This window comes from Plutella xylostella, chromosome 16 (genome assembly GCF_932276165.1).
Source record: "Plutella xylostella chromosome 16, ilPluXylo3.1, whole genome shotgun sequence".
Taxonomy (NCBI): domain Eukaryota; kingdom Metazoa; phylum Arthropoda; class Insecta; order Lepidoptera; family Plutellidae; genus Plutella; species Plutella xylostella.
In genome coordinates, this window is record NC_063996.1 from 7376356 (window position 1) to 7398882 (window position 22527).

General features: G+C 38.3%; 3 protein-coding genes across 4 annotated transcripts; 2 read left to right on the plus strand and 1 right to left on the minus strand.

The window, feature by feature from the left end:
• Positions 1–7550: 7550 nt before the first annotated feature.
• LOC105381873 (juvenile hormone epoxide hydrolase-like) lies at positions 7551–10615 on the plus strand. 2 transcript variants are annotated; one of them, XM_048626353.1, is made up of 8 exons: positions 7551–7694; positions 7995–8066; positions 8217–8381; positions 8504–8884; positions 9056–9410; positions 9640–9883; positions 10197–10462; positions 10493–10615. In XM_048626353.1, exons 1-8 carry the CDS (start codon positions 7614–7616, stop codon positions 10543–10545), a joined length of 1617 nt encoding a protein of 538 aa, XP_048482310.1. In that variant the 5' UTR covers positions 7551–7613; the 3' UTR covers positions 10546–10615. The 2 variants fall into 2 exon arrangements, with proteins under 2 accessions (XP_048482310.1, XP_037974636.2); XM_038118708.2 differs by having other exon boundaries at positions 10197–10615.
• Positions 10616–11036: 421 nt separating this feature from the next.
• LOC105381872 (3-oxoacyl-[acyl-carrier-protein] reductase FabG) lies at positions 11037–12060 on the plus strand. Its single transcript, XM_011551674.3, has one exon. The coding sequence runs from the start codon at positions 11156–11158 to the stop codon at positions 11921–11923; it is 768 nt and encodes a 255-aa protein (XP_011549976.3). The 5' UTR covers positions 11037–11155; the 3' UTR covers positions 11924–12060.
• Positions 12061–12728: 668 nt separating this feature from the next.
• LOC105381870 (juvenile hormone epoxide hydrolase) lies at positions 12729–22527 on the minus strand. Its single transcript, XM_011551672.3, has 7 exons — positions 22399–22527; positions 21802–21837; positions 21235–21399; positions 20465–20851; positions 18660–19008; positions 18188–18434; positions 12729–13474 (listed from the first exon to the last, which is right to left on the minus strand). The coding sequence occupies exons 1-7, from the start codon at positions 22483–22485 to the stop codon at positions 13237–13239; spliced, it is 1509 nt and encodes a 502-aa protein (XP_011549974.3). The 5' UTR covers positions 22486–22527; the 3' UTR covers positions 12729–13236.

A 22527-nucleotide genomic window follows, 5' to 3' on the forward strand; every position in this document is an offset into this window, starting at 1 on the left:
CCACGGTTCTTCTTCACTGCGTGACAGTTTTCGTTCCTTCGTTCGCCGATTTAGAGAGTCCCCCAGTACGTCTAGTACAGGTTTGATAGTTCATCGAAAACTATTAAAGATTCAGTTTTCTCACATACAAAGTGGCGCTTCTAGCGGAAACTATCATAAAACTTTTAACAGATAATGTATGCAGGTTACAGAAGAAAACCAAACATTTTTTTCGTTTACATAAATTGCAAAGCTCGTACTAGAGGTACTACCCAGATCCTGCGACGCAGATGCGCTGCCACTCACTACGATATATTTTACGAGCTGTTCCCGCGCGCTTCGCTTCGCCTTAAAAAGTTTTCCCGTGGGAATTCCGGGATAAAAAGTAGCCTATGTTCTTTCCCAGGTTCAAGACCATGTGTATACCAAATTTCATTCAAATCCGTTCAGTAGTTTTGGCGTGAAAGCGTAACAGACAGACAGACAGACAGACAGACACAGTTACTTTCGCATTTATAATATTAGTTAGGATTAGTTAGGATAAGGATTAAACGTGCCGATTGCAAGACAGCTCTAGTTGGTTCGGTTTTTGTCAAACTAGTGTAACCCTTCAGAGCCCAATCGCTCCTTCGGGAAATGCGAATCAATTTTAAAGTCAATTGAAAAACGTTCAATCGAGTCACAAAATAAGATGGTCGGGGGACAGAAGGGCTGAAATGTGTTTGAAAAATTTATAGCCGTTTGGAATGTGTTCGATGTTCAAGATTGTTTGTGTTTGCTGTCTGTACTTTACTCATAATCCGATAAGTTTTGGCATAGGTTTGATGGGTGTATATGTATATTTATATGGATATGAGAAGTGGGTGTATTTTTACATGCACCTCAAACCTCATTTAGAATACCTATGATACCTACATTTTCTGCTGGCAGTTGGGGAAAATCCTTTAAATATAAACATATATACTTATCTCAAAAACAACAAAGCCTAGAGATAAAAGGTGTTTCGGTTCCAGACAACCCCCTGTATTTCTAGTTTTGCGTTGGTCTACTATTTACGGGACACCTTTATAATATTATTAATCTTACTACCGTTCATTGTATAAAGATATGTTTCAAATATAATGTTTATTGTATATTTTAATAATGCTCAAAATGTTAACGTAACCCATCTCAATATTCTGTTTTTAAAAATATCCAGCCTTTAAGTAGATTGGAAATTCAAATAGCTGAATTTGTTTTTCTGCATCTATGATTAAAAACGGCCAGTGTGTGGATTAAAATAAGGATTGGATATAATCCGTCGAGTCCTCTGCCATTAGTGCCTAAGAGATATACAATTTCCAGTAAGTACGTTGGTTTTTTTATTCATTTAAGTAACAAGTATTAAAAATTCCGCAGAAGGAAAATAACACTGACACGAAAAAGCAAAGAAAAACTATTTAACCTGACGCGTAAAAACTTGGACCGAACACGGGTTCTTCCTGTATAGTACACAAAGCTATTTTTAATATATTTCTTTGTAAAAACCGAAGTAAATAGACACCTGAAAATGACAATGCCTTTTAGAGAATTCATTATTACATATACATATTATGTATGTGTAATATCTAATAATTATGGAAATAATACATTTTAATTTCCAATTAATAATAAACATTCTTGAAATATTATGTCAGTTTGATCAACTAAGCTGAATCAATATTAATGATTTAACATGGTTGTATTGTTATATTACGCTCTGACTTTGATGTGGCCAAGAAGAAACATTGTGATGTTTGACATAAAGTTAGATCTAAGTAGGTCTTAAAATTCTATATACCTTGTATCAGCGGCTAAGATGATTCCTGTGACGTTGTTTGGAGGTTTTGAGTATGGCGGTTGTATTCACTCTCATAGAAACCTTGGCAAAGTACTATAAACACGCCATATGCAATACCAAGGCGCGCGATGTTGCCGTTTTTAACAAATTGTCACGATCGATCTAACAGCGTATATTCACAAGAAATGTGATCTATGCTATCATCGGCATGATTATGAGGAAGATGCTCAAATTGAGGAGATCACGAACAGGCAAACGCAGCGTGGGACGCCCTCCTGCCCACTGGACCGACGACCTTAGGCGGGTAGCCAGTAGTGGCTGGATGAGGAAGGCCGAGGACCGAGTGTTGTGGCGCTCCTTAGGAGATGCCTATGTCCAGCAGTGGATGATTATTGGCTGAAGATGATAAATGCTTGAATTGGTTCATTTATTCCCACTACCCCAGTGCAATAGGCAATAGGAAGCGTCCGTTTGGAGATCCGTAAACAAAAAGGCGACCACGAGGTGCACATCAGGCATTACGTACTGAGTGGCGTCGGCCCGGGATTCGAGGATTATTTGTGTATTGCAACCCCCGGGTTGTACAGTTGTACATACTGCATGGGAGCGCACTGTCTGTCTGTTTGTAAGTCTGTTAAATAAAAAAAATATGGTAAAATTGGTGCTGTGAAAGTAGGAGCGCGTGAAAATTAAAATATAACTTAAAACTGTTTTATATCCATATCATTATATTAAGATGTTGTTGTTGTTGTTGTTGTCGTCCTAAGGTACCCCAGTGGTACAGAGGGCCTTCACGAGAGTGCGCCACGCCTTCCTGTCCTCAGCAACCGCTCTGGCCTCCGTCCAGCTCAGGCCTTGCGCTCGCAGCTCGCCTGAAGAGCAATTGGGGCGATGGACGGATCACTTCAAAGCAGTGTTGGACCGCACCCAGGCAGAACCTACACCTACTGGAGATGTCAGTGGAAGCGACAAACTGCTGGATATTGAGACGACTCCGCCTAGCTTTGCTGAAATAGTCACTGCAGTTAAACAGCTGAAGAACGGTAAAGCTCCTGGTATAGATAATATCCATGTGGACATGCTAAAAGCTGACGCCCCAACAACTGCCACCTTACTTTATCCCCTTCTTACCCGAATTTGGGAAACTGGACTGGTGCCTGCCGAGTGGAAGCAAGGCCTTCTAGTGAAAGTCCCTAAAAAAGGGGATCTATCTCAGTGCGATAACTGGCGCGGCATAACTCTACTCCCGTCTGCCGCCAAAGTTTTAGCAAAGCTATTGCTCAACCGCATACTGAATAAAGTAGCACCCACTCTTAGAGAAGAGCAAGCCGGATTCCGCCCCGGCCGCTCCTGCGCCGACCACACCAACACCCTGCGCATCCTGATAGAACAGTGTGTCGAATGGCAATCCGAACTTTATCTCGCGTTCGTAGATTTTGAGAAAGCCTTCGACACCGTGAAGTGGAGCGCGCTGTGGTCCAGCCTGTACTGCAGAGGAATACCGAGCGCCATAGTCAGGATAATCCAGTCGCTATACGAGGGTAGCACTTGTAGGGTTATCCACGATAAAGAGCTTGGCGCACCTATAAATATTACCGCTGGCGTAAAACAGGGTTGCCTTCTTTCTCCACTACTGTTTATAATTGTGCTGGATGATGTTATTTTTTTTTTTTTTTTTTTTTTTTAATATGGAGAATCAACAGCATGTTCTTATTTATAATAACTTAAAATAGCTATTTAATATAATATTAGACAGGCCATTAACAGATTCCCACATATAGAAACAAACTTAAAGTATACAGATAAAAAACTACGCTAGTTACAAACTAACAGCGGCAAGCGCCACTACGCCTAGTTAGAATTAAGTGCCTACTGACTTATTATTATTGGCAACATAATATTAGAAGAAAATAATAAAACAGAAAGCTACAATATTTGTGGCATTTGAATATTAAATACCAAATGCAAGTGTGCCCCCAGATAATTGAATTAAAAATAAATGAAAATATTTTATAAAGTTATTCACTTAACTAACTACGTAAATACTTATATTAGTAGTGTACTATTTTAGTTCAACCGACTCATCAATGAAAAAGTTTTTAATTTTAGAGAGACTACTGCAGAATAGGTCAATTTCCGATTCGGTGAAAATTCTGTTGTACGTGTTGCATGCCCTTACCAAGAAACTATTTTGCCGGTAGTTACAGTTAGCGGAGGGTACATGTAATAGTGGCCTTTTACGAGTCAAGTGATAAGGAACCCTTAATGCTATCTTGGATAATATTTCCGGACTATCAATGATTCCCCTTAGAATTTTTGCAAGAAAGAGTACATCGGAGATATCCCGTCTCACATACAGAGGCAGTAAATGCAGCTTTGTGCATCTCTGCTCGTAAGGTAGACGAGGTAATTTAAATTTAAAACCTAGGAACCGAGTAAATCTCCGCTGTACTCTTTCGAGCCGATCAATATACATATTGTATCTAGGGTTCCAAATTTCGCTCGCATATTCGAGATGACTCCGGACATATGCACAGTAAAGAATTTTGATAGTCTTCATTGATCTGAACGGCTTTGATACCCTAATTAAGAAACCCATGGCCTTGCATGCTTTACCAATAATGTTGTTTATATGGATATCAAATAGTAACTTGCTGTCATGCGTTACTCCTAGGTCTTTGGTTTGCAGAACTTGGTTCAATGCCTTATCTTTTAAACTTAGACTAATGTGAAAGTGATGGCGTTTGCGTGTAAAATTAATAAAAAAACATTTATCCACATTTAGGTCTAGTTTGTTCGCACTGCAGTAATCATCCAGCCTATGGAGATCATCTTGAAGGAGCATCGCATCAGGTGCGTCATTCACGACTCTAAACACCTTCATATCATCCGCAAATAAGAGATATTCTGAATTTAGAAAACAGGATTCGATGTCATTGATAAAAATTATGAAGAGTATAGGTCCCAACAGGGAACCTTGCGGCACACCTGATGGGATGCTCATCCAAGATGAAGAGAACCCATTCAGTACGACTGCTTGACTACGGTTCTGAACATAGGAGACAAACCACTTCAATAAGTTACCTCTCACACCTACGTTCCGCAGCTTTTTAATAAGCAATTTGTGATCAATCCTATCAAAGGCCTTGCTGTAGTCAGTGTAGACAGCAACTACCTGATTGCCGGAATCCATTTGCTCAGTAATAAAGTTATTAAAAAGTATAAGATGTTATGCGGGATGTGACCACCAATGTCCAAGGAATCAGTTGGGGAGCAAGTGTTCTGGAGGACCTCGATTACGCGGATGACATAGTGTTGATATCGCCAACACTAGCCCAGTTGGAAGGAAAGCTAGAGAAACTACAAACTGCAGCTGGCCAGATGGGCTTGCGAATCAACCGACAAAAAACTGTGGACATGCGCGTAAACCCGACCGAGACCGATCCACTTGTACTGGATAACGAGAGCCTGCAGTCTGTCCCTCGCTTTGTGTACCTTGGCAGCACGATCACAAGCCAGGGTGGGGCAGACGAAGATGTCGCAGCTAGAATAAATAAGGCGAAAGCTGCCTTCGCACAATTAAGATCGGTGTGGGACTCCAACGTACTCAAGCGTCGCGTGAAAATCTCCCTCTTCAACTCCGTGGTGAAGTCGGTTCTGCTGTTCGGTTGTGAAACGTGAGAGTGACTAAGGGATTGATGAACCAAATACAAGTGTTCGTCAACAAATCCCTGAGGTCGATCCTCCGCATCTTCTGGCCGAACACAATCCGCAACGCTGACCTGTGGAAAGTGTGCAAACAGTCGCCCATAGAGCAAGAAATCGCATTGCGAAAATGGAGATGGATCGGTCACACTATAAGAAGGGGAGCCGATAACATGGCAAGCATCGCTTTCGAGTGGAAACCGCTAGGAGGCCATCGGAGACGCGGTCGCCCCGTGCACACATTATATTAAGATAACCTGTGTTAATTTTGGTTAAATAAATAAACATTTTTTTCATATAAGTAGGTTATATTTGTATAGTGTGAGTCTGTCGAAGGTGCACATCTGAGAGTAAGCCACTGAGCTCGTCATTCTGAACAACTTTTGTTATAATGACATTGGGATATCACGGAAAACAAACCAGCTTTCCCATACACAATTTAGATTTTAACTTAATTCTTCTTAAAAAAATATCTACTCTCCATTGTGTAGTGGACTAAACCTATGTATAGTATAATGCTACAATAAAAAAATATTACCATAACTTTTAATTGCAAGCAAACCCACATAAATCTCTAGTATCGTACAAAAAACCGGCGCGCTCTCTGCAGACATAATTACGCCGAAAATTTTCGGATACACTCGTCTCGAGTGTTTCCATATTCAAAAATTTCAATACGGACCACCCCCCTCGCCCCTCCAGAGGGGCAGGGCGGGCATCAAAAGATTCCTCATCAAAAATGAATGACTAAGGATATCGTACCCAGACGGAGATTTTAGCCGCGTAGGTACACGTGTATGTTAGGGATTATTGGGGTTATTAACGCGTATTTGTAGTTTTTCAGGCAGGACATAGCTTGAAAACATGTGACAGTCGGGTTGACCTTACCCGACAACTCTCTCAGCACAAGCTTGCTTGTGTTGGGGTCCACCAACCCGCACTAGGCCAGTGTGGTGGACTAGGCCTAAAACCTTCTTTCATTGGAGGGAGACCCGTGCCCCAGTAATGGAGACACGATGGGTTGTGATGTGGTTGTGATGAATTATGATTGGGAGGTTATAATGACTTCGATGAACTCCAAAATTCATGACTATAAATTCGATTCGTGGTTTATTTGCTTTTTTTTGACGCATTGAAGCATCTATAAATAGCCACAAGTGTGATGAATCGCACAAGCTATATCTGTAACTTATGCTATTTATATTTACGCAGGTTGTGCCTATGTACCAATTAAGTAGGTACTTACTACTTAGAGGACAAATTTTGAGAGAGCGAGTGTGTACGTGACATAGACAGGGCAAAGGTATGCAAAGACAACCTAGACCTAATCCAACTTTTACACGAGTTTTTTTTTATGTTAATTTTGTTGTAATTTTGTTAATTCTTTTAGTATGATAATGGGTTGTTCTTACCTTCAGATAGAATCCACACGTGCTCAAGTGCACAAAACAATACTTCCGTATGTTTACGACGTAAGCAGGGGTCCCCAAGCTACGGGCCCAGATAACGGGTATTTTATTGACTAGCGCTTAGAGTGCGGGCCGCGAGTTGGCAACCGGCTACATTATCAGGGTACTCGTATGTATCTATGAACTAGGACTATGAATTTTATTATGCATTCAGTTCATTTCTAGTAGAAAGTCTATTAAAGGTAATATAAGGTAAGGTAAGGTATATAGGTACTCCCGTAGTAAATATTCATGTGATTACGATTGCAACGATTACAATAAACGATTTTTTAAGATTCGCCGAACAAAATTTGTTTTAAAAAATATTCTGTGAGTCATCCTTTTTTGGCTTGCCATACCACTTAGGCCACACCCTATTGATGAAAAGTGGTAGTATAGTATTGAAAGCCGATAATAGGTCACAAAACCTTGTACCTACTTGACTTATCAAAATTCAACGGCGAAAAAAAATCAGGGGACTAAAACCATACCCACTGCTTCGTTACCACTAAACCTCCAGTAACACTTGATTACACAAAAAATTAAGAACAGTAAACAGTATAAATTTGCCTAAATGCCTATATATTATTCATAAAATTTATATATAAGGTACTTACCTAGAGCTGTAAATTTCAGTTATACAAAAGCCACGATTTTACATCATGGCTTACTTTTTAACATGGTGTTCTTGTTATTTCATAGTTTTTACTAGTTTTTCTGTCTCAGGCGGTTTGTTAGGCGATGTAAGTAACAATATATATTATAATAAATACTAATAATGATAAAATTTCAATTACATAACTTTAGTAAATGCCAACAGACTCATATTTGTAGGAAAAGCTGTCTTAGCCGGAAAAACACGAAGTCTTACTTTGTTAGCAGTGTTAGCGCATAATTTTTGCATGAGGCAGTGTTATCGGCTTAAGTCGATACGAATTTGATGAGGAGGTCACTTGAATTTGTATGCGTTTTATTAGTTTCTAACGTTACCAACAGGGGCGCTGCTAATAATAACTATACAAAATACTTGTTTCATATTCTAGGTTTCAGATACGGCTACAAAACCAGTTAGTTCTGCGTCAGATACCGCGACTGCTTTACAAACATTAAGCAAGGTGAGAAATTTCCAATCCCATAAATCAAAAAATCCAAAGTCAGCTACGAGTACCTACGTAATATTGTAAAAATATACACAGGCACCGCATCTAAACTTTCAGAAAACTATGACAGCATAAGTCACTGAACAAACCAACCAATCTTTGCAGCTCGGCACCTACATCCCAGCTTATCTGGAGGTGGCACAGAAGATCGCAAGCAGCTTCGTCCCGGAGCCTCAGAGCATCCCCTCCATCAACCAGAGCCTGCAGTGGGGACCACGCAACAAATATGGGGACAGCATCCGACCTTTCCATGTTAGATTTTCGGATGAGGTAAGCGCTTTTGCTGAACTGAAGCTAATACCTTTGAACCTGAGATATTTATGGCTACTGTGTATAAGTTTCAGTACCTGATTCTTCCATCTGAATATGGCTCAATAAAAACCTGTTCACAGATGGTAAAAGACTTGTTATATCGCATCAACCATCGCCGTAAAATAAGACCCTCACTGCAAGGGTCAGGCAACCACTATGGACCAAACTCTGCGCTGGTGAAAAAAGTTTTGGACCACTGGAGTCAAAAATACGATTTCAAAGAACGCGCCAACAAACTAAACCGGCATCCTCAATACATAACCAATGTTAACGGCCTAGACATCCACTACATACACGTTAAGCCTTCAGGGAATAAACGCGTTGTGCCAATCCTGCTCATTCACAGCGTAGAATCCAACAGTCTGCAATTCAGCAACTTAATCGACCATATGATTGGAAGTGGTGACGATTTTGAATTCGAAATTATTGCCGCTGATATGCCTGGCTTTGGCTATTCACAGGTAGAGTATAATTTATATTTAGCTTTGTTTGAGTGAATAAACTTTTAGTACCTAACTTTGCTTGATGTAAAAAGTGAGTTCATGATAGCTCTCCATAACATCGTATATCATCTATAGCATGTGTATCCATCTTAAACGTAGTTATTAATTTGTTCCTCCTTTGAATCCCAGGCTACAAACAAACAGGGTCTCTACGAGTACCACATCGCCGTCATACTGAACAACTTGATGCAAAGGCTCGGTCATAGCCAGTACTTCCTACACGCTGAAGGATGTGGTACTTTTGTCGCGTGTGCCATGGGAGTCTTATACCCTGACACTATCCAGGGATTCCACAGCGGTTTCCCCGTCAGCATACTGCCAAAGACTCTGATCAAATACGGGTTAGGAGCAATATTCCCCAGTGCCTTTGGTATTAGTGAGAAGGATGAGAAGAAGATGTATCCTTTGTTTAAAAAGACAGTGTTGTTCTTGCTCAAGAACTTGTCGTATTTGATTGAGTACGCCACACGACCTGATCAAGTCGGTAAGTGACGTAGTAGGTTTTATTATTTTGCAAATTTTGTGGTGAAATAGTAAATATTGAATTTATTTCATCCCTGGTTCCTGATTCCATTGACTCTTACAAAACAGTTTGTTGCTAAATCAGTCAAGAATTGTTTTATATTAAATCTTGTATCGGTTCGGATAGTTTTTTGAAGACGATAACTAACAAAAATATATCTGAATATTTATTTCTGCTTTTTTTTCTTCAGGAATTGGTCTGGACGAGTCTCCAACTGCGTTGGCCGCTTGGTTCATACAAGTCTATACATTTGGCGCTAATGGCCGCGGACAAAACTTGAACCCACCTGATGGCAATATCTTCAAAAACTATGATATCGATGATATTTTGGACTATTTGACGGTAGTTTGGGACCAACAGTCTGCCACGACTAGCGCGCGGTTTATTAAGGAACTGGTGGACTTTAAGGATGAAGTTAATTTTGATATGTATTTGTAAGTACTTTTGATTATTTTTCGTATTCTAGCGTACGTGAAAAGTTTCATGATAGTTTCCGAGAGAGGCGACACTTTATAGGTTTGAAATAGTAAACGGTTTTTGTTTTTATAAACTACGAATTAATGATTTCATGTCGTATACGATGCGACTGATCTTCATAAATATACAACGCTTCAGGCTGAGTCAACTGCTGATAATAAAGGTTCATAGTGTCCTAATTAATTTTTGTACTTACCATAGAATTATAATGTACCTACTAATTTTGAAATAATAATTTATCAGTTTCTCAAAATTCCCATTTATTTACAGATCACCTGACTATGTCCCATTCGTCGCCAACAAGAGAAACGATGATATTCTCTTCGAATCGAACGACTTAATAAAAGATAAATTCCCCAATTTGGTACAGTCTAATACGATCGATGGTGGACATTTTGCCGACATAACGAACCCTGAAGGTGTGGCCGACTCTATCAGATCAGGAGTTGTTGCTATGGAGAACTATGAGGGCAGAAGTAATAACAAACAAACACATAAGAAGAAGAGACATCATCATCATAATTCTGGTAATGAAAATAGTTCAGGCTATAATTCTGCTGATGAAAATAGGTCAATCCTTCCTGCTAATGAAAATATTTCAGGCCTACTCCGCAAGTAGTGGAATATATTATAGCGGCATCGTGTGGCATCAAATATGCACAGAGTAAATAATTATATCATCAAAATATTTCGGTGTTTTTTATTTCATTTTTTATGAGTAGTAAGTACCTACTAAATTAATAATACCTACTTTCATAATAAGACATGTATACAAATTATCTTCATCAACCAATAGTCATACACCGCTGGACATAATGCCTGTTATCAAGGACCACTAAAGAAAATGACCAAATAAACGAAAACTGTAAAGTTGGTGGATTCTAAATTGAATCAAACTCACACATTTTCGATATAACTTCGTTTATTTATAATATAAATATCATTCGAGTAAGAGTTGCAAACATAATAACCGAGATCCAAAACCGGTCTGTAAATAAATATTTGCCACCGCAGAAACCATTACCTTATCGATTTACTGTCTCTTTCTAACGCAACGTTCATTGTACTTTGCTATCTTTATCATTCCACTGCGATTATAAAAATATGTGTTAGTGGGAGATACTACAGTTATGGGTAGATGTAGTTTATCAGCAGTTCTTTGTTTATCTGCTGCGAGTATCGACGCTTTTTTGTGTCTACCATAGTGAATAATAAACGTATTTGAAACAATGAGTTTTAAAGGGAAAGTTGTTATTGTGACGGGGTCAAGTTCTGGCATAGGAGCCGCGATCGCCATACAGTTCGCTAAAGAAGGAGCGAACGTCACAATTGTTGGACGCAACGAAGTCAAACTAAATAAAGTGGCCGAGCAGTGTGAATCCTTCGGTGCCAAGTGTGTGAAGATCATTGCTGACGTGGCGAGCGATGACGCAGCAAAGAGAATCGTTACTGAAACAGTCGAGAAGCTTGGACAGCTAGACATCTTAGTAAACAATGCTGGCATAGCCAAAACCGCGTTTCTTTTGGACGAAAACGCTGTGGAAACCTTTGATTTAGTGATGAACACTAACTTCCGCTCCGCTGTCGTCATCACGCACCATGCTGCTCCTCATATTATACAAACTAAGGGGAACATCATCAACATATCCAGTATAGGTGGTCTCCAGGCTACAGCCACAGCAAACTTTATGCCGTACTGCGTGTCGAAGGCTGCGATGAATCACTTTACTAAATTCACTGCGAAAGAACTAGCACCGCACGGTGTTAGGGTCAACGTGGTCAATCCCGGCCCTGTCAAGACTGACATAGCTGAAAATGCTGGCTACGTGCCTCAAGCTCAAGATTACTTCTGGCAGAAGATGAAGGAAGGCACGGCATTGAAGAGAGTCAGTGACCCTGAGGAGATTGCCGACTTAGTTCTGTTCTTGGCAAGTGACAAAGCCAAGGCCGTCACTGGGTCTTCGTATGTGTCTGATAATGGCATGATGATAGTTTAAAAAGTGGCTAGAAACCTCACCTTTTTTATACTTACCTACCTGTTAATTGCTAATGCCAACTAAATTATCTAGTGGTATTCATGTTACATAAGAACAATGTACCTATCTCATAAGTCATTAATAAATTTTATAAGTTACCTTTTTGTTTTGATAAATGAACTAAAAACGCAACCTTTGTATTCAAATTAATTGTTCTGCTGCTCAGATAAGTATTTAAGTGTTTTTAATCTGAAAACTAATAAATATCTTAGTACTAACTTGTAGATAAAATGATAAGATAACGTTACAAAAAATATATATCAGTTCAATGTATCTATGGATAAGTATTTTATAGTTTTGTTACATAATCTGCATTATATATTAAACATTAAGTAATAATAGAAACATCAAGTAATTTCTGATATAATAATACCTAAGTTTACTATTAAAAAATACTAAAAATTATAAAACTTTGGATAAACATTATTACGCGTACCTACCTAATAAGGCACTAAGGGGTCCTAAGTAACAGTAAAATTACCAATTTTATTATTTAATCGACCAAGCCACTCCTTATTCTCGATTCTTCAATTGTTTGTGTTCGTTATTTTCGTACTTCAGCCTCCCGCGGGATCGAGTCAGACAACTAATTGTGTACAAATATTGTAAGAAGAATCGATTGTTCCGTTGCGGAGAGCCGCCGGGGATAACTTGAATTAGAATTTATTCTTTTTGGTTTGGAGTTTGAGAATCTGCGACGTTCCATATGCGTTTTATTTTTTGTATTTATTCGATGGTTAATGTTAAATTATTACATATTACTGGATTCTCTCTCTCTCTCTCTCTCTCTCTGGACTGGCCCATGCAAAAACATTTTTTTCTCAAGTAGGTACTTATGTGAAAGCCTGAAACAGGTTCAGTACCTTGACCTTCTAGAAGTTCACTGTTAAAACTATTCAGTAATCTGTTGTGGTTAAAATTCCACATTGTAAAATAACAAAAGATAAATTCATATCACATTTTACGACTGAAACATTGATAGTGATTATGATAAAAAAATAAACGAAGTCCATTCACTCAAACTGTAATGTATAATAATGTTGTACTTATATTTTCTAATAATAAAAAAACTTTGCGTTTATGCCCTTAACTGAATAGGTTATTCCTAGTTTCACCATAGTTTGTTAGATCATTAACACCCTGTTAAATTGTTAAGTGTCATTTTTACGGATGTGTCAAAAGTCAACAACTAATCCCTTGTTATACTCGTAATGTAACAGAGTATGGTGAAACTAGGCCTAAAAGTTCAAAACAATGTCAAATCCATATTCCTATCAAACAAACTGGACAGCACTAGCAAATCTTTGCTCATTGAACTCTTCCATCTTCGGTACGGCTGACCGGATGCTCCTGGCTAAAGTCTTGGGGTTCATGAACCCTGCGAAGTGACCCCCGTAGTCCAAGGTTATGCTCTGCACCAGGTATGGGTACTTGTCCCTGATGAAGCCGTCTGGCTGGTAGATGATCTCGTCCTTGAAGTTTAGGGCTGCGAACGGTACGAACACTTTTGTCCTGGAAATTTGTGAATAGGAAGATTATTGTGAGTGTAAAACGTTAAGTATTTAGGTATACCTATGTACTATAATAACTTGACTTGCATGTGTGAAAACATTAACCGAGTCACTCATGTAAAATATTTGGGAATAACAATTGATAACCACCTTCAGTGGGAATCACATATCCTTAACAACGCAGACAGGATAAGAAAATTAATATGGATTTTTAAAAAACTTAGAAAAGTTGCAAATGAGAAACTAATATTGTCCACATATAAAGCACTCGCTCAGTCAATTATCAGCTACTGTATCCCAGTATGGGGCGGAGCCGCCAAAACCCATTTAATATTGCTGGAGCGTGCACAGAGAGCATTAATTAAGATTATGTATTTTAAACCTATTTTATTTCCTACCTTTCACTTATACAATTCATGTAAATTACACTCAATTCGGCAAATTTACATCATAACCTCAGTAATAAAAAAACATAAAGTAACACCTTTTATCCAAAATCACATGCACAAACGTAGGAATGACATAGTATGCAATGTCCCAAACTGTAATACAACTTTTTATCAAAAACAATTAACATATCAGTCTTGCACTATTTACAACAAGCTTAATAGAATACTTAAAATTTACCCAAACACAATAACAGAAATAAAAAAAGTATTATCTTTGTATTTACTAGATTTAACCTATGATGACACTGAAAACATTGTAAATTAAGCATAAGGTATACTTAGTTCTTCATATTATTATCATTTTTTTTTTGTAACTACCTTTACATACCAAAATAAAATGTGTAATGCTTAGTTATAATATTTCATGGGAAGTGTAATTATTACTAATTAAATTAAATTTAAAATTGCCATCTTCATTTATAAATTTTAAGAGTATGTATGTATATCTAGAGTCTTTTTAGTTTAATTTTATTATTGTTCATTTTGTAACCCGTGCTGGTAGTGGGGCGGAGTACCCAGTAATACAGGTTTTTAACCTAGCACAGGGGCTCTGGCTATTTTATTGTATTGAATTGTTTTGAACAATAAACTATTTTTCATTTTTTTTTTTTTTTTTCATAAAAATATATAGGATTAATGTATTGGTACACTTGTCCAAAATTTATAATGCACATGCAGATCTTCACACCCGAATTGACCCGAATCATTGAATCGTAAGAGCCTTAAAAAAACGCTTGCATTTTGCACCTTCTTCGAAAGAAATAGGAGTCAATATCATGTGTCACATAATCGAAAACAACCGATCTGTCAAAGATTTCTATGCGCATTATCAATTTTGGAGCACTGTACCTATCGCCTCCTATGTCTTTACTTTATTAATAACAAGAAGTACCTACTGCTACTTATAAACTGTATACTTGTACAGAAATCCCCGTTTTGGTACAACAAATTTATTATGCAGTGACCAGTGACCACATTGTTCATTCTTGTATACCTACCTAAAGTTCTCACTTAACCTACAATATTCCCCACAAAATAAGGAATATTCTATTCTCTGTGGGAGTTAAGTACCTGCACCTGGCTCTCTCGGAAATGGGTGAATTTCCCGCGGCCAAAAATTGCGTGGCATCAATGAAATCGGCACTAAAAAACCAAGTTATCATTTTCTAATATTTTTTTCCGGTTAAGTGAAATAGTTATTTTATTAATAGGATTAATGGATATTTTTAAAAAATATATTAAACCTCCAAATCTTTCATTGCCGTGTCTGTCCCCACGTAACCACGTATTGTATTATTCTTCATTAATGAAAAAATATTGAGTATTGATAGTTAAACTTAGTTTCATTTGATACATTAATAGTTAAAGCATTGTCACGGAATACATTTATAGAAATATATAAAGAATATAACGAACGGTTAGTGAAAATTCATGTGTCCCAGAACTTCTGTTCATCGCCATGTCCTAAACGTGATCAAGGATATTGTTTTACCTATGAACTTGGGTGCCCCCCTCAATGCGCTAATCATTTCTTACAAGTGTCACCTAACTGCTCGACATGGAAGGAGGTACATCGGTGCCCGCGTTTTTGCGCTAGAGTGAAAGTCAGTAAATTTTTTGGGGACTGGACATTTTTTTTTTCATTGCCGTGGATAGATATAACTTATATAAAATTAAGTTTTTTTGCATTCAAAAGAAAGCTTTTTGAAAATATTTACCTTATAAAGTGTTTATTTCTTCGAATAGTTAATACTTTTTTAGTTATTTATATTAAATGTCTTGGTTTTCATTGCCATGCTTTCATTTCCGTGGCTTCCGTGGCCAATATTTTCTATGGCAATGAAAAAAAAGCCACGGCAATGAAAAAAATTTCATTGCCATGTCTTGTAAAATAATTTGTATTCATTGCCGCGGTTATGTTATTCATTTCCGTGGCCAGGTTATTCATTTCCGTGACTTATGTTTTCATCGCCGTGGTATGTATGATTAGGCAAAGTAACATATCTTTACCATCTTTTAACTGTAATACAGATAATACCGATCACTGACATTACCTACAGGACTAGTCAAATTACAGTGCGTTTTTGCAGTGCGTTAAAACGGGTGCGTATCGCGATGTATAAAAACGAAATATATACAACAATCACAACATAATTATAATTAAAGTTATGTATAAATAAGATCGGTGGTAGCTCAGTCGGGCAAGCGCCCGCTTCCCACGGCAATGATGCGGGTGTGATTTCCGGTGCTGACATGTACCAATGTGTTACTTTGAATTTAAATACAATGTATATCATCGCTCTTACGGCGAAGGAAAACATCGTGAAGAATCCTGCATATCTACCTATAGATTTAGCACATCTAGATAATATGTGATCCCACCAACTCGCTGTGGACCAGCGTGGTGGGAAATGGTCCAAGCTTAGAAAGGCAGCTTAGACCTTGGGGCACATTGCACAAAGGTACCATTCGAGAGAGCCAGGTGCAGGTACTTACACCTCCCACAGATAGTAGAATAGAATATAATAGAACATACATCTCTGCAGGAACTCAGCTGGATGCTAAGTGGCCTTAATGCTGCTTGCAACGTGTAGGCCTCCGTATGAACTTGGGCAAAACAAAAGATGATCACCGGTGATCGTTCGTGAGACAACTATCGATGTTGTGCAATAATATGACTACCTGAGGCAGACTATTCGGCTAGGCAGAAGCAACTTCGACAAGGAGGCTGAAAGGCGCATCCAACAGTCTTCAACCATTACGTCCTGCCAGTTATGACATATGGTGCAGAGACGTGGACACTGATGGTGGGACTGGTCCACCGATTTAAAGTCACTCAGCGTGCTATGGAGAGAGCTATGCATGGGGTTTCTCTAATCTAATGGATGGTATCAGAAAAGAGGTTGTACGTAAGAGGACTAAGGTTACCAACATAGCTGTAAAAATATGCAAGCTTAGGCAGGTAGCCGGTAGTGGCTGGACTCGGAAGACCGAGGACCGAGTGTTGTGGCGCTCTTTGGGAGAGGCCTATGTCCAGCATTGGATGATTGTAGGCTGATGTTGATAACATGTACATTTCATATTATTATAGCAATTAAAATATACTATGATTTAGCATAAAGTTAATAAAATATTCTATCATATCACATAATCTGTGTTAAATTACACAACACCATCAAAACCTCTAGCACCACAACCTAAAGATAGGTGCGATGACGAGATAAGTGAGGAGGAGCAGTTAAGTGCACATGTTCATCAAAAGCGAAGCGGGGCTACATGGGGAGACGCTCTATGTTTAGGTTTTGGTACAAGGAGTTTGGACTGCGTCATTATTATTGGCGCTATGAAGGGAGACGCTTAGCTGACCAAAATGTGCACCTAACCGCACCTATCTTTATATTTTGGTGCTAGGTGTTTTGCCGGTGTTGTGTAATTCAGCACAGATTATGTCATATTATAGTATATTTTATGAATTTTACATAAAATGAACAGTATACGAATTGGACATTATACCTTATGAAAATATAGATGTTATAGGTAAGGTTTATTATAATTATGTTGTGAACGTTATTAGTGTGAAATGAAACATTTTATTTTATACGTCGCAATACGGACCCCACAATGCTACTTAGAGAATTCCATACTATATTCTTATTTTTTATACATGCTGTCGTTCTTTCTTTCGTTCCAATATCTATCCAAATATTTCTGCCATACATACCTGTCTAAGTTTGCGTTTCCCTCACAGTCTTTTTTAAAAAATGCAGTGGATTGATTCTTTCATTTCCATTGTATACAGTTCTTTCATTGCCGTGGAAGTTTGTTTCATTGCCGTGGGACTTTGTTTCATTGCCGTGGACGCTTGTTTCATTGCCGTGAACGCATGTTTCATCGCCGTGGCACGAAATTTTTAATCATCCGTATCTCGTTCAGTTTTTAACTTATCAGCTACCCATTTAGTAAGAACACTAACATTAACAAAAACTTTAATAAAAGCGTTTTTCTAATATAAAAAACCTTAAGATAAAAAAGTCCACGGAAATGAAGATTTTTTAGGACTTGTTGAAATCCACCCAAATGGAACCTTTGTGCATGTCCCCAAGGTGTAAACTGCCTTCCTAAGCTTGGACCATTTCCCAGCCCGCTGGTCCACTGCGGGTTCACATATCTAGATATGCTAAATCTAGATTTATGTAGGTTTCCTCACGATGTTTTCCTTCACCGTAATGTAATGTCACTGTAATGTAATAAGGAATACAACTTACAAGAAATTAATATCAACATTGACTCCATCAGAAAAGTCCAACAACTCTTTGTAAAACCTCCCAGCAGTCATCATGCACTTCTGGCTCCAGTATATCGTGTAGTCATCGATTAAATCATCGATGTCGTAGTTTTTGTAGATATTCCCGTCTATGAATAGTTGGTTTCTGACTTTCCCCTCGCCTCCTGTCACGAAGAATTGCGTCAGCCAATCAGCTAGCGCGACTGGTGACGCGTCCAAACCATGTCCTGTAAAAAATAAAGATGAATAGGTAACCTTACCTTCGGTAACGTTACAAACCCCCGAGATTTAACAGAAATTTTGAACATTAATGACTTTTGATCAACTAAGACGGTTTTGATAAAGTAGTACTAACATTCGGAGTATAGGAAAATAAGGTGTTTGAAAGCTAAGGTTTTGTTATCTACCTTATGTCCTAGGTAGTATAATGTAGGACAAGCGTGAAAACTTACCCAGTTGGTCCGGCTTCGTCGACTGTATCATCAAGTACCCAAAATTATCGAAAAAACTTCTTGCATAATACGAAATCGGGTACAATCTGTCAACATACTCCGGCTTGGCTACGGCCACCGGCATCAGTTGTCCAAAAACATACTTCACTAAGGTCTTCGGCAGCTGGCTGAACGGTAGACTGCAGTGGTATCCTAGAACCTTGTCAGGGTACATTATTGCCATGGGTGAAGCCACTAGAGACCCCACGTCTCCGCCGTGTATGAAGTATTTGTCGTGTCCCAGACGTTTCATCAAGTTGTTCATCATTATGCCTATTTGGTATGGGTTGAGGCCTTTTTCGTTGGTGTGCTGGAAAAGGTTCAAGACAGTTGAAATGTTTTATACGATGTTTATGGATAGTGTAGGTTTATATTAGTGATGCCACGAATAGTGATTTGGCCGAATACCGAATACCGAATATTCGGCCGGCGCTCTCAGCCGAATACCGAATATTCGGCCACCGAATATTCGGCAGGTGATCCAGTATTATTCAATAAGTTGAAGTTTTATTTAAAGAGTGTTCTTTTTAATCTTACGGCAGATCCGTACAACTGGTGGTCAACCAACTCGAATCAGTAGCCAAACCTTATATTTTTTGTTTAAAAATACCTGTGTCTCAGTAGCAGGTATTGTATATTTTATTAAGAAAAGTTGTATTCAAGTTTTCGCAATTATTAATTATTTCATAGTTAGTTGTTTCGATTAAATTGTTTTTTTTATTTCCTTTTGTAAGATATTTGCTACTTTTTAAGTATTCGGTATTCGGCCGAATACTTCTTACTATTCGGCCGAATACCGAATACTGAAAAAAGTGGCCGAATAGGCCGAATACCGAATACTTGCCGAATATTCGTGGCATCTCTAGTTTATATGGATAACTAGCTGTGCCCGTGTTCGCTTCACCTTAAAAGTTTATCTTTGGGATTTCAGCGTTAAAATGAATGAATAATGAATAAATATATTTATTTCACAAATAAGCTTAACCTAATACATCCCACAAAACCAAGTACATATTGGTTTGTCTGTGGGGAGGGGCATATATGTTAATCCAGGATGTCAGCTAACTCCAAACCAAATTTTATTACAATTGGTAAAGCCGTTTTGACGTAAAGATGTAACAAACATACTCACAAACTTTCGCCTTTATTATAATAGTGGGATAAATACATGGCGTTAAGCATGTAGATACAGGATCTAGCTTTGTAATACCAAATACTATGTATGTACTTGCCCTTGTTTTTGTGTTTTACGCTTTTTTATCTAATGCAATCGTTATAAAAAACCTTCAATCAAATCATTATGAACAGGAAATTTCATTCTGAACTGTGAAGGTTAGTGTAATGAGTTGTTTGACCTAACATGTTACTTTTTTCGTGAACGCGCTAATTACTGATTAACTGAGTGAGGATTAAACACAGATAATGAGTGCTAACCGGTAAACTGTTGAATGCATGAGTGAACAAATTGCACTCTTTAATCCATAACGAAAACATAAAAGATAATTTCGTAAAATTAACCACTCAATTTTCAATGAGAAGATAATCATCTATTTATTTTAAAATCATATTGGATCATTCATTACGATCATCATCATCATCAGCCGGTAGATTTACTCCACAAAACTGCCTCCGTGCCAGTTGTCCGATACCCATACTACATGCTATGCCTAGCTTGAGGTTGGATGGTCGTGTGTAAGTTGTCCCAAAATATTATTTTATGAATACTTTTTCTTACAAACTAAGGTAGTGAACTGTAAAAAACTTACCTGTGAATACCCATACCCGGGCAAATCAGGAGCAACAATTTCAAAGTCTAAATCCCGATATTCATCGTTGGCACACAAATAATCGATCACTCTACTATACTCGAAAGCAGTCACCGGGAAACCATGAAGTAAAAGAATTGGCACAACTCGCTTCGAACCGGATGGCCGAATATGGATGAACTTCACATCCAAACCCTGAATGTTCGTTACAAACTGAGGGTGCCTGTTCAGGTATGCTTCTCGAGTTTTGAAGTCATAGTCATAGAGCCAGTAATCCAGGACTTTGTCTAGTAGCTGTGAGTGGGTGCCGTAAGTGTTTCCTGAATTGTTCAGGGCTGGTACTAGGGAGCGACGGCTGGCCAGGCGCGCTTGTAAGTCGGTTATCATCTGAGGATGAAAGGTGGGGTTATATAATATTCTTCATCATATCGAACCATCATGTCCCCACTGCTGGACAACACGCGGGCCTAGTGCGGATAATATTCTTATAGGGAACAAATTTGCATAGTTATCGAGATTTGGGAACCCAGCATTATGCAATGGTCCTATTTAGTGGGAAATGGCCTTAACTCTTCGCGGGAGGAAACAAGACATATTATATATACAGAGAGATTAATAAACTCACGTGAATTTTTGTTAAGCATCGATAGAATCATAGACTGTGGACTTGATTCTGAACTCCAACAGTTCATTAAACCCATACGTTAACCTAATCTTTATTTTATTTGAAACTCCAATATTTTTAGTTAGTGACAAAACAAAAAACTTACCTTATCACTAAAAGAGACTCTAAAAGGTCTGACGCTGTGATCGGAGACATTCCCGTCCCCCCACAGCCGGTCTTGAGGCAGGGCGGGCGGCGGCGCGGGCGCTGGGAGCAAGCTGTCCAGGATATCTACAGCTATGTTTAAGAATTTCGGCAACAAACTCGCTAGCTGAAAATACAACAAAATAAATTATAATTTTTAATATATGTTAATGTGTAGGCTACAAACACTAAAGGCAGCTGGAATAGGGCTTGTCAAAGTTGTGAAAGGACTGGCTAGTTAAAATAGTTTTCAGTCTCTGACTGGGGTAAGTACCTACTTGATACGTTACTCAAAATGCGATATACGGCATTTTTTCAGTGTTTGGTAACTATGCTTAATTATTTAAATTTTGTACAGTTGAAACAACACAAACTTTACCAATAACAGGCTATTAAAGTGTGAGAAAAAACTTTACACATTGACGAAGTGATAATAAGTTACAAATACGAAACGGACACGACAGCAATTTGAGTTTTAATTTAAATTTAAATATTTGTAACATAATAATTACAGAAATAATATTCTTACCGGTTTTAAAAGGGCCACGGGATCAATATTTTCCAGCTAAAAATAGGCATAATATTTCAGTATAGGCATGTTTCATGAAAAAATATTTTTGTCGATTCATAACTAAATAATTTAACATGGATATGACGTATAAGAGCGGTGGTAGCTCAGTCGGGTAAGCGCCCGCTTCTCACGCCAGAGATGCGGGTTCGAATCCCGGCGCTGACATGTACCAATGAGTTCTTTTCTGAATTTAAGTACAATGTATACCATCGCTCTTACGGTGAAGGAAAACATCGTGAGGAAACCTGCATATCTAGATTTAGCACATCTAGATATGTGAACCCACCAACCCGCAGTGGACCAGCGTGGTGGGAAAATGGTCCAAGCTTAGGAAAAGGCAGTTTAGACCTTGGGGATATGCACAAAGGTTCCATTCGAGAGAGCCAGGTGCAGGTACTGTTACCCCCACAGAGAATAGAATAGAATAGAATAGGATATGACGTATAATTGACGACATTACAACGTAACAGATGTGTTAATGATCTAACAGACTATGGTAAAACTGGAGCTAAGCCAATTTTGATAAAATATGGATAAGAAAATCTGCCTACTTACCTCACTACTGACACCAGATAACGATTGACACTCAACATAACCAGTAGCAAACAAAAATACTAAAAAATATATTATTTTTTCTGACATCCTTGTATCGACTGCCTTGTCTTGAGAACACTGCGTTTTACG